The 12234-nt window shown below is 46.2% G+C and overlaps 1 protein-coding gene across 2 annotated transcripts in view; it reads right to left on the bottom strand.

Annotated features, from left to right (window-relative positions):
- The window catches only part of LOC110532027 (mitochondrial import receptor subunit TOM70), a 32364-nt gene extending 20751 nt beyond the window's left edge, over nt 1-11613 (bottom strand). For both annotated transcript variants that reach the window (XR_016491101.1, XM_036977095.2), the window contains exons 1-3: nt 11093-11613; nt 2163-2336; nt 1657-1783 (exon numbers count right to left, since the gene is read on the bottom strand). Coding sequence is in view for 1 of the 2 variants with exons in the window: in XM_036977095.2 (XP_036832990.1) it covers nt 1657-1783; nt 2163-2336; nt 11093-11323 (532 nt within the window). In the remaining variant the exon portion in view is untranslated. The remainder of the gene's footprint in view (nt 1-1656; nt 1784-2162; nt 2337-11092) is intronic.
- Between the last annotated feature and the right edge of the window lie 621 nt (nt 11614-12234).

Raw genomic sequence — 12234 nt, 5'->3', positions numbered from 1 at the left:
TCTACAGGAACAGGAGGGGGGGGGGGATATATGGGGGTTCCCTTGTTATCTACAGGAACAGGAGGGGGGGGGATATATGGGGGTTCCCTTGTTATCTACAGGAACAGGAGGGGGGGGGGAATATATGGGGGTTCCCTTGTTATCTACAGGAACAGGAGGGGGGGGGGATATATGGGGGTTCCCTTGTTATCTACAGGAACAGGAGGGGGGGGGAGAATATATGGGGGTTCCCTTGTTATCTACAGGAACAGGAGGGGGGGGAATATATGGGGGTTCCCTTGTTATCTACAGGAACAGGAGGGGGGGGGGGGATATATGGGGGTTCCCTTGTTACTTGACCTGCTGTGGTATCATGTGCCTTTAAAGGAGATGACGTTCCAACTGGCACTCTATTCCCTATATAAAGCACGTTTGACCAGGGACCACACGGCTCAACTGAAGTGCACTATATAGGGAATAGGGCTCTGGTCTAAAGTAGTCCACTATATAGGGAATAGGGCCCTGGTCTAAAGTAGTGCACTATATAGGGAATAGGGCCCTGGTCTAAAGTAGTGCACTATATAGGGAATAGGGCCCTGGTCTAAAGTAGTGCACTATATAGGGAATAGGGCTCTGGTCTAAAGTAGTGCACTATATAGGGAATAGGGCTCTGGTCTAAAGTAGTGCACTACATAGGGAATAGGGCTCTGGTCTAAAGTAGTGCACTACATAGGGAATAGGGCTCTGGTCAACAGTAACAAGTCTGAGCTAAGCCCCGCCTTCCAGGCACTCCTTGTTATCCAGTGTGTGTGTGTGTGGGTCTACCTTCCATGTAGTTCTTGTTATCCAGTGTGTGTGTGTGGGTCTACCTTCCATGTAGTTCTTGGTATCCAGTGTGTGTGTGTGGGTCTACCTTCCATGTAGTTCTTGTTATCCAGTGTGTGTGTGTTTGGGTCTACCTTCCATGTAGTTCTTGTTATCCAGTGTGTGTGTGTGTGTGGGTCTACCTTCCATGTAGTTCTTGTTATCCAGTGTGTGTGTGTGTGTGGGTCTACCTTCCATGTAGTTCTTGTTATCCAGTGTGTGTGTGTGTGTGTGGGTCTACCTTCCATGTAGTTCTTGTTATCCAGTGTGTGTGTGTGTGTGGGTCTACCTTCCATGTAGTTCTTGTTATCCAGTGTGTGTGTGTGTGTGGGTCTACCTTCCATGTAGTTCTTGGTATCCAGTGTGTGTGTGTGTGGGTCTACCTTCCATGTAGTTCTTGTTATCCAGTGTGTGTGTGTGTGGGTCTACCTTCCATGTAGTTCTTGTTATCCAGTGTGTGTGTGTGTGGGTCTACCTTCCATGTAGTTCTTGTTATCCAGTGTGTGTGTGTGTGTGTGGGTCTACCTTCCATGTAGTTCTTGTTATCCAGTGTGTGTGTGTGTGTGGGTCTACCTTCCATGTAGTTCTTGTTATCCAGTGTGTGTGTGTGTGTGTGTGTCTACCTTCCATGTAGTTCTTGTTATCCAGTGTGTGTGTGTGGGTCTACCTTCCATGTAGTTCTTGTTATCCAGTGTGTGTGTGTGTGGGTCTACCTTCCATGTAGTTCTTGTTATCCAGTGTGTGTGTGTGTGTGTGTGTGTGGGTCTACCTTCCATGTAGTTCTTGTTATCCAGTGTGTGTGTGTGTGTGTACCTTCCAGGCACTCCTTCTTGTTGTCCAGTCTCTCCAGGGCCTTGGCCCTCCTGAACAGGGCCTTGATGTAGCGTGGATTAATCACTACAGCCTGGGTACAGTCCTGCACCACCTCTGTCCACTTCATCTGGAAACAGACATAGTTCATGTTAACACACACAAACACACAGGGACACACATGCATTCAACAGTTCTAAACTAGAAACCAGTGGTGGCTGGTGACACGTGGAAACAGCATCAAACACGTGGTGGTCTGGTTTCACTGAAACAGCATCAAACACATGGTGGTCTGGTTTCACTGAAACAGCATCAAACACATGGTGGTCTGGTTTCACTGAAACAGCATCAAACACATGGTGGTCTGGTTTCACTGAAACAGCATCAAACACTATTCTAGCTATTACTATGAGCTGTCCTCCCCTCACCAGCCTCCACTGCTATAAACCCACATGAACACATACAGAGCATTATAATGAATGGTTGCCAAGGTGATAGTTGCCACTAACCTGCTGTTCGTAGGCAGCAGCTCTGTTCTGGTAGAAGGTGGACAGGTCTGTCTGGTTGTCTCTAGGACACAGACCGATGGCCTCTGTGTAACACTGGATGGCCTGCTCATACTTCCCAGCCTTGAAGTACTTGTTGCCCTTGTTCTTAGCACCCTGGGCCCGGTCCAGAGGACTCTACAGGATGGAAGGGAGGGAGAGTTAGTAGCACCCTAGGCCCGGTCCAGAGGACTCTACAGGATGGAAAAGAGGGAGAGTTAGTAGCACCCTAGGCCCGGTCCAGAGGACTCTACAGGATGGAAAAGAGGGAGAGTTAGTAGCACCCTAGGCCAGGGCCAGAGGACTCTACAGAATGGAAGGGAGGGAGAGTTAGTAGCACCCTAGGCCAGGTCCAGAGGACTCTACAGAATGGAAAATAGGGAGAGTTAGTAGCACCCTAGGCCAGGGCCAGAGGACTCTACAGAATGGAAAAGAGGGAGAGTTAGTAGCACCCTAGGCCCGGTCCAGAGGACTCTACAGGATGGAAAAGAGGGAGAGTTAGTAGCACCCTAGGCCCGGTCCAGAGGACTCTACAGGATGGAAAAGAGGGAGAGTTAGTAGCACCCTAGGCCCGGTCCAGAGGACTCTACAGGATGGAAAAGAGGGAGAGTTAGTAGCACCCTAGGCCAGGTCCAGAGGACTCTACAGAATGGAAGGGAGGGAGAGTTAGTAGCACCCTAGGCCAGGTCCAGAGGACTCTACAGAATGGAAAAGAGGGAGAGTTAGTAGCACCCTAAGCCAGGTCCAGAGGACTCTACAGGATGGAAAAGAGGGAGAGTTAGTAGCACCCTAGGCCAGGGCCAGAGGACTCTACAGAATGGAAAAGAGGGAGAGTTAGTAGCACCCTAGGCCAGGGCCAGAGGACTCTACAGAATGGAAGGGAGGGAGAGTTAGTAGCACCCTAGGCCCGGTCCAGAGGACGCTACAGGATGGAAGGGAGGGAGAGTTAGTAGCACCCTAGGCCAGGTCCAGAGGACTCTACAGGATGGAAAAGAGGGAGAGTTAGTAGCACCCTAGGCCCGGTCCAGAGGACTTTACAGGATGGAAAAGAGGGAGAGTTATTAGCACCCTAGGCCAGGTCCAGAGGACTCTACAGAATGGAAGGGAGGGAGAGTTAGTAGCACCCTAGGCCAGGGCTAGAGGACTCTACAGAATGGAAGGGAGGGAGAGTTAGTAGCACCCTAGGCCCGGTCCAGAGGACTCTACAGGATGGAAGGGAGGGAGAGTTAGTAGCACCCTAGGCCAGGGCCAGAGGACTCTACAGGATGGAAGGGAGGGAGAGTTAGTAGCACCCTAGGCCCGGTCCAGAGGACTCTACAGGATGGAAGGGAGGGAGAGTTAGTAGCACCCTAGGCCAGGTCCAGAGGACTCTACAGGATGGAAGGGAGGGAGAGTTAGTAGCACCCTAGGCCAGGTCCAGAGGACTCTACAGGATGGAAAAGAGGGAGAGTTAGTAGCACCCTAGGCCAGGTCCAGAGGACTCTACAGGATGGAAAAGAGGGAGAGTTAGTAGCACCCTAGGCCAGGTCCAGAGGACTTTACAGGATGGAAAAGAGGGAGAGTTAGTAGCACCCTAGGCCAGGTCCAGAGGACTCTACAGAATGGAAGGGAGGGAGAGTTAGTAGCACCCTAGGCCAGGTCCAGAGGACTTTACAGGATGGAAAAGAGGGAGAGTTAGTAGCACCCTAGGCCAGGTCCAGAGGACTCTACAGAATGGAAGGGAGGGAGAGTTAGTAGCACCCTAGGCCAGGTCCAGAGGACTCTACAGGATGGAAAAGAGGGAGAGTTAGTAGCACCCTAGGCCAGGTCCAGAGGACTCTACAGGATGGAAAAGAGGGAGAGTTAGTAGCACCCTAGGCCAGGTCCAGAGAACTTTACAGGATGGAAAAGAGGGAGAGTTAGTAGCACCCTAGGCCAGGTCCAGAGGACTCTACAGAATGGAAGGGAGGGAGAGTTAGTAGCACCCTAGGCCAGGGCTAGAGGACTCTACAGAATGGAAGGGAGGGAGAGTTAGTAGCACCCTAGGCCCGGTCCAGAGGACTCTACAGGATGGAAGGGAGGGAGAGTTAGTAGCACCCTAGGCCAGGGCCAGAGGACTCTACAGGATGGAAGGGAGGGAGAGTTAGTAGCACCCTAGGCCCGGTCCAGAGGACTCTACAGGATGGAAGGGAGGGAGAGTTAGTAGCACCCTAGGCCAGGTCCAGAGGACTCTACAGGATGGAAGGGAGGGAGAGTTAGTAGCACCCTAGGCCAGGTCCAGAGGACTCTACAGGATGGAAAAGAGGGAGAGTTAGTAGCACCCTAGGCCAGGTCCAGAGGACTCTACAGGATGGAAAAGAGGGAGAGTTAGTAGCACCCTAGGCCAGGTCCAGAGGACTTTACAGGATGGAAAAGAGGGAGAGTTAGTAGCACCCTAGGCCAGGTCCAGAGGACTCTACAGAATGGAAGGGAGGGAGAGTTAGTAGCACCCTAGGCCAGGTCCAGAGGACTTTACAGGATGGAAAAGAGGGAGAGTTAGTAGCACCCTAGGCCAGGTCCAGAGGACTCTACAGAATGGAAGGGAGGGAGAGTTAGTAGCACCCTAGGCCAGGTCCAGAGGACTCTACAGGATGGAAAAGAGGGAGAGTTAGTAGCACCCTAGGCCAGGTCCAGAGGACTCTACAGGATGGAAAAGAGGGAGAGTTAGTAGCACCCTAGGCCAGGTCCAGAGGACTTTACAGGATGGAAAAGAGGGAGAGTTAGTAGCACCCTAGGCCAGGTCCAGAGGACTCTACAGGATGGAAGGGAGGGAGAGTTAGTAGCACCCTAGGCCAGGTCCAGAGGACTCTACAGGATGGAAGGGAGGGAGAGTTAGTAGCACCCTAGGCCAGGTCCAGAGGACTCTACAGGATGGAAGGGAGGGAGAGTTAGTAGCACCCTAGGCCAGGGCCAGAGGACTCTACAGGATGGAAGGGAGGGAGAGTTAGTAGCACCCTAGGCCAGGTCCAGAGGACTCTACAGGATGGAAGGGAGGGAGAGTTAGTAGCACCCTAGGCCAGGTCCAGAGGACTCTACAGGATGGAAGGGAGGGAGAGTTAGTAGCACCCTAGGCCAGGGCCAGAGGACTCTACAGGATGGAAGGGAGGGAGAGTTAGTAGCACCCTAGGCCCGGTCCAGAGGACTCTACAGGATGGAAGGGAGGGAGAGTTAGTAGCACCCTAGGCCCGGTCCAGAGGACTCTACAGGATGGAAGGGAGGGAGAGTTAGTAGCACCCTAGGCCCGGTCCAGAGGACTCTACAGAATGGAAGGGAGGGAGAGTTAGTAGCACCCTAGGCCCGGTCCAGAGGACTCTACAGGATGGAAGGGAGGGAGAGTTAGTAGCACCCTAGGCCCGGTCCAGAGGACTCTACAGGATGGAAGGGAGGGAGACACGAGTTAGTGGTGAAACACATGAGAACAAAAAGGATTGCCATGTTGTATTGTTATTTGATGTTTCCACAGCAATTAAATTAAAAGCACAACTATGTGGATCGCTGTGAGGCATGTTCTGATTCACAACTCATAGGTTACCATTACCATCTACAATGAGTGGACAAAATATTAGGAACACCTGCTCTTTCCATTACAGACTGACCAGATGAATCCATGCAAAAGCTATGATCCCTGAATGATGTCTCTTGTTAAATCCAATTTGATCCGTGTAGATGAAGTGGAAGAGACAGGTTAAAGAAGGATTTTTTTAGCCTTGAAACAATTGAGACATTTCACTTTTGATTAGGATCCCTATTAGCTGTTGCGAAAGTAGCAGCTACTCTTCCTGTGGTCCACACAAAACATGACATAATACAGAACATTTAAAGAACAGCTCAATGACAGAACTACATACATTAAAAAAAGCACACGTAGCCCACATATCAATACATACACAAACTATCTAGGTCCAATAGGGGAGAGGCGTTGGGAGGTGTTGCTTTATCTGTTTTTGCTCGTCATCTGACCGTAAGGCGCTAGAAGGTAGTGCGTACGGCCCAGGACGTCACTGTGGCCAAGTCTCCTGCCATCCAGGACCTTGCCAGGCGGTGTCAGAGGAAGGCCCTAAAAATGATCAAAGACTCCAGCCACCCAAGTCATAGACTGTTCTCTCTGCTACTGCACGGCAAGCGGTACCGACGCACCAAGTCTGAAACCAAAACCCTGAACAGCTTCCACCCCCAAGCTATAAGACTGCTAAATAGTTAGTTAAATAGTCAGTCTGGGTAGCTATTGGTTATCTGCATTGACCCTTTTTTCACTAATCTCTTTTGACTCATCACATATGCTGCTATTACTGTTTATTATCTATCCAATGCCTAGGCACTTCATCCTTACCTATATGTACATATCTACTACCTCAAATACCTGGTACTCCCTGTATATAGCCATGTTATTACCTGGTACTCCCTGTATATAGCCATGTTATTACCTGGTACTCCCTGTATATAGCCATGTTATTACCTGGTACTCCCTGTATATAGCCATGTTATTACCTGGTACTCCCTGTATATAGCCATGTTATTACCTGGTACTCCATGTATATAGCCATGTTATTACCTGGTACTCCCTGTATATAGCCATGTTATTACCTGGTACTCCCTGTATATAGCCATGTTATTACCTGGTACTCCCTGCATATAGCCATGTTATTATCTGGTACTCCCTGTATATAACCATGTTATTATCTGGTACTCCCTGTATATAACGATGTTATTACCTGGTACTCCCTGTATATAACCATGTTATTACCTCCCTGTATAAGCCATGTTATTACCTGGTACTCCCTGTATATAACCATGATATTACCTGGGACTCCCTGTATATAACCATGTTATTACCTGGTACTCCCTGTATATAGCCGTGTTATTACCTGGTACTCCCTGTATATAGCCATGGTATTACCTGGTACTCCCTGTATATAGCCATGTTATTACCTGGTACTTCCTGTATATAGCCATGTTATTACCTGGTACTCCCTGTATATAACCATGTTATTACCTGGTACTCCCTGTATATAACCATGTTATTACCTGGTACTCCCTGTATATAACCATGTTATTACCTGGTACTCCCTGTATATAGCCATGTTATTACCTGGTACTCCCTGTATATAACCATGTTATTACCTGGTACTCCCTGTATATAACCATGTTATTACCTGGTACTCCCTGTATATAGCCATGTTATTACCTGGTACTCCCTGTATATAGCCATGGTATTACCTGGTACTCCCTGTATATAGCCATGTTATTACCTGGTACTTCCTGTATATAGCCATGTTATTACCTGGTACTCCCTGTATATAACCATGTTATTACCTCCCTGTATATAGCCATGTTATTATCTGGTACTCCCTGTATATAACCATGATATTACCTGGTACTCCCTGTATATAACCATGTTATTACCTCCCTGTATAGAGCCATGTTATTATCTGGTACTTCCTGTATCCAGCCATGTGATTACCTGGTACTCCCTGTACATAGGGATACTGTCAAGAAGTGATTGAATTAATAGGGCTCCCGAGTTGAGCAGCGGTCTAAGGTACTGATTCACAGTGCTAGAGGCGTCACTACAGACCCTGGTTCGATCCTGGGCTCTATCACAACCGGCCGTGATCGGGAGTCGCCTAGGACGACACACAATTGGCCCAGCGTCATCCTGGTTAGGGTTTGGTTGGTGTAGGCCGTCATTGTAAATAATAATTTGTTCTTAACTGACTTGCCTAGTCAAATAAAGTTTAAATTAAATAAATAGATTTACCCTACAGCCTACAGTAACAAACTAATTCAAATAAATACCTAAAACCCTTCATAAACACAACCAAAATATATATTTATTGCTATAGCATATAGTGCCTTCGGAAAGTATTCTGCCCTCTAGACTTGTTCCACATTGTTACATTACAGCCCTATTCTAAAATGGATTAAATAAAAACAACTCCACACACAATACCCCATAAGGACAAAGCAAAAACTGAAATACAATAATGAAAACCTGCTCCAGAGCGCTCAGGACCTCAGACTGGGGCAAAGGTTCACCTTCCAACAGGACAATGACCCTAAGGACACAGCCAAGACAACGCAGGAGCAATCTCGGGACAAGTCTCTGAATATCCTTGAGTGACCCAGCCAGACCCCGGACTTGAACCCGGTCTAACATCTCTGGAGAGACCTAAAATAGCTGTGCAGCAACGCTCCCCATCCAACCTGACAGAGCTTGAGAGGATCTGCAGAGAAGAATGGAAGAAACTCCCCAGATACAGGTGTGCCAAGCTTGTACAGTCATACCCAAGAAGACTTGAGGCTGTAATCACAGCCAAAAATGCTTCCACAAAGAACTGAGTAAAGGGTCTGAATACTTATGTAAATGTCATATTTCAGTTTGATTTATTTTGATTAATTACCAAACTTTTTTTTATATATTTTTTTTACTGTTTTTGCTTTGTCATTATGGGGTATTGTGATGTCATTATGGGGTATCGTGATGTCATTATGGGGTATTGTGATGTCATTATGGGGTATTGTGATGTCATTATGGGGTATCGTGATGTCATTATGGGGTATTGTGATGTCATTATGGGGTATCGTGATGTCATTATGGGGTATCGTGATGTCATTATGGGGTATCGTGATGTCATTATGGGGTATTGTGTGTAGATTGATGAGGGGAAAAATTATTTAATCAATTTTAGAATAAGGCTGTAACGTAAAATAAATAAAATAAATAGTAAAAAGTCAAGGGGTCTGAATACTGTTAGAATGCCCTGTATTTGTTATACTGTTAGAATGCCCTGTATTTGTTATACTGTTAGAATGCCCTGTATTTGTTATACTGTTAGAATGCCCTGTATTTGTTATACTGTTAGAATGCCCTGTATTTGTTATACTGTTAGAATGCCCTGTATTTGTTATACTGTTAGAATGCCCTGTATTTGTTATACTGTTAGAATGCCCTGTATATGTTATACTGTTAGAATGCCCTGTATTTGTTATACTGTTAGAATGCCCTGTATTTGTTATACTGTTAGAATGCCCTGTATTTGTTATACTGTTAGAATGCCCTGTATTTGTTATACTGTTAGAATGCCCTGTATATGTTATACTGTTAGAATGCCCTGTATATGTTATACTGTTAGAATGCCCTGTATTTGTTATACTGTTAGAATGCCCTGTATTTGTTATACTGTTAGAATGCCCTGTATATGTTATACTGTTAGAATGCCCTGTATTTGTTATACTGTTAGAATGCATCGGTTCAGAACAGGACTGCTAGATGCCGAGCCTCCCGGTCAAAGTTCAACAAAGATCCAGCAACAACAAAAAAAAGGACCATATGTATTTCAGGTAGAATAACAAACCAACGTTCATCTCCCAGGACAAATTAGCTATTAAATGGCAAGCTAACTAAATGACCATGAATGTTTCATGTGTATTTGACATTCCCCTAAATTAATACAGTTGGTTCACAGTTGACATGTTAGTAATTTAGCAGATCTTATCCAGTATGCATCTTATATATAGTTCACACATACAAACTTGATCTGTCCAAACTCGCAAAAATAACATGGTCATTGTGGTAGAACGTTTATTATTGTCTATTATATTAACCTGACTATCCACAATAATCGCATTATTGTGTGCACGTAACTGTACTCAACTCTTCCTATTTTGCAACAAAGCATCCTTCACTCAATGCTGCCAAACATATCCTCGTAAAACTGACCATCCTGCCGATCCTCGACTTCGGCGATGTCATTTACAAAATAGCCTCCAACACTCTACTCAACAAACTGGATGCAGTCTATCACAGTGCCATCCGTTTTGTCACCAAAGCCCCATATACTACCCACCATTGTACACTCTCGTTGGCTGGCCCTCGATTCATACTCGTCGCCAAACCCACTGGCTCCAGGTCATCTACAAGTCTTTGCTAGGTAAAGCACCGCCTTATCTCAGCTCACTGGTCACCATAGCAGCACCCACCCGTAGCACGCTCTCCAGCAGGTATATCTCACTGGTCACCCCCAAAGCCAATTCCTCCTTCGGCCACCTCTCCTTCCAGTTCTCTGTCTCAAATGACTGGAACAAACTGCAAAAATCCCTGAAGCTGGAGACTCATATCTCCCTCACCAACTACTTCATCCTCATATTGTATTTATTTATTCATCTTGCTCCTTTGCAACCCAGTATCTGTGCCAGCACATTCATCTTCTGCACATCTATCACTCCAGTGTTTAATTGGTATATTGTAATTACTTCACCATCATGGCCTATTTAGTGCCTTACCTCCCTTATCTTACCTCATTTGCACACACTGTTTATAGACTTTTTATATTGTATTATTGACTGTATGTTTGTTTACTCCATGTGTAACTCTGTGTTGTCTGTTCACACTGCTATGCTTTATCTTGGCCAGGTCGCAGTTGTAAATGAGAACTTGTTCTCAACTAGCCTACCTGGTTAAATAAAGGTGAAATACAAAATGTGGCTAACGGTTGGGGTCGGTAACTTCTGGCAAGATAACTGGCCAACAGTAACAAAGCTAGTTTGGCAACTCACCTAACCTAAAATGTCTAGCCTGCCCCCGTTTTAAGAACTAGCTAGTTATTAAGTACATACGTGTTTTTGGTCACGCTGAATACTGCTGTGGATAGGAACGGTAATACATGCCTGTCTGTGGCGACATTTTCTAAATGAGTAACCTAAATTGTAAACCTTTACCAGCCAACCACTAAATGCAGGTGCGACCTGTGCCCTTGAATGTATTTCGGTATTGATAAAATCATACCCCAGATAAAAAAAATGATATTGTTATCGTACCCCTGTACGCCAGAAAGCTGTACGCCAGAGTGATATCTAGGAGTGGTTGAGAGTCATACCATGTCCTCCTGCTCGCAACGGGCTCCTTGGCCCTGGACGGGGTTGGCGCTACCTTCTGGAGTTGTCCGTTCCCCATTGCTTTTCCCCGGTGTGTCCTTCGTCTTGTTTCGTTTCCACAGGTAAACGGCTCCTACACCCAGCACTATGGGGGTTCCGACCAGGAGGGCCAGCTGCCAGCGGGGGAAACCGCTCCCGGACTGCGACTCGACAGGCTTTGAAGCGGCCATCATCCACCATATAATGGACAGAAGCGAGCAGAACACGCACCAGTTGTCACTAGTTACCACAACCACAAAGTCAAAAATTGGCTATATATCGTTTTTTTTAATTAAAAATTCCCTTTTTGGTCTTAATTTAAAGGTTAATCATGTCAGCAGTGTGGTTAGGTTTAAAAACAGATTTAAGGATATAACTTGTAGAAATAGGCTCGTTTTGGCCATAATAATGACTTTATGGCTGTGGTAACTAGTGACGACAAACACACCACTGCCTCCAGTACCCACTCTGGAATCGGCGAGGTAAAAGCGGAAACAGCGGAATCTTGGGATACTGGCGGGCGCTGTGTAATTGCAACCAGGGCGGGGAACTCTTTACTTCCGGACTACACGGACGACTACAACATTACATGGAGTACAAGCACCCCATCTAGTGTATGTATTAAATAATGCAATGCTTTAAACGTTGATAACAGTAAACCTACTTTTGAGTGTTATCAAAGATGTTGGGATTGGGATTGTGTATTATAGATAGCATTTATTGACTATGACTGTTTATATATGTTATAAGAGTATTCTAGTGCTTTGCCATTACATGATACTGTTTTTACACTATTTTCAAATGAACGTTGTATTACCAGTATGTTTATGTTTAACATAACCATTATACACAGGCAGTTAGAAAAGCCAAGGCTAGCTTTTTCAAGCAGAAATTTGCTTCCTGCAACACTAACTCAAAAAAGTTCTGGGACACTGTAAAGTCCATGGAGAATAAGAACACCTCCTCCCAGCTGCCCACTGCACTGAAGATAGGAAACACTGTCACCACTGATAAATCCACTATAATTGAGAATTTCAATAAGCATTTTTCTACGGCTGGCCATGCTTTCCACCTGGCTACCCCTACCCCGGTCAACAGCACCCCA

This window comes from Oncorhynchus mykiss, chromosome 1, assembly GCF_057628025.1.
Source record: "Oncorhynchus mykiss isolate SJ-2025 chromosome 1, ASM5762802v1, whole genome shotgun sequence".
NCBI lineage: Eukaryota > Metazoa > Chordata > Actinopteri > Salmoniformes > Salmonidae > Oncorhynchus > Oncorhynchus mykiss.
The sequence above is the reverse complement of the archived record's forward strand: the minus strand, read 5'-3'. Positions and strand labels throughout refer to the sequence as shown.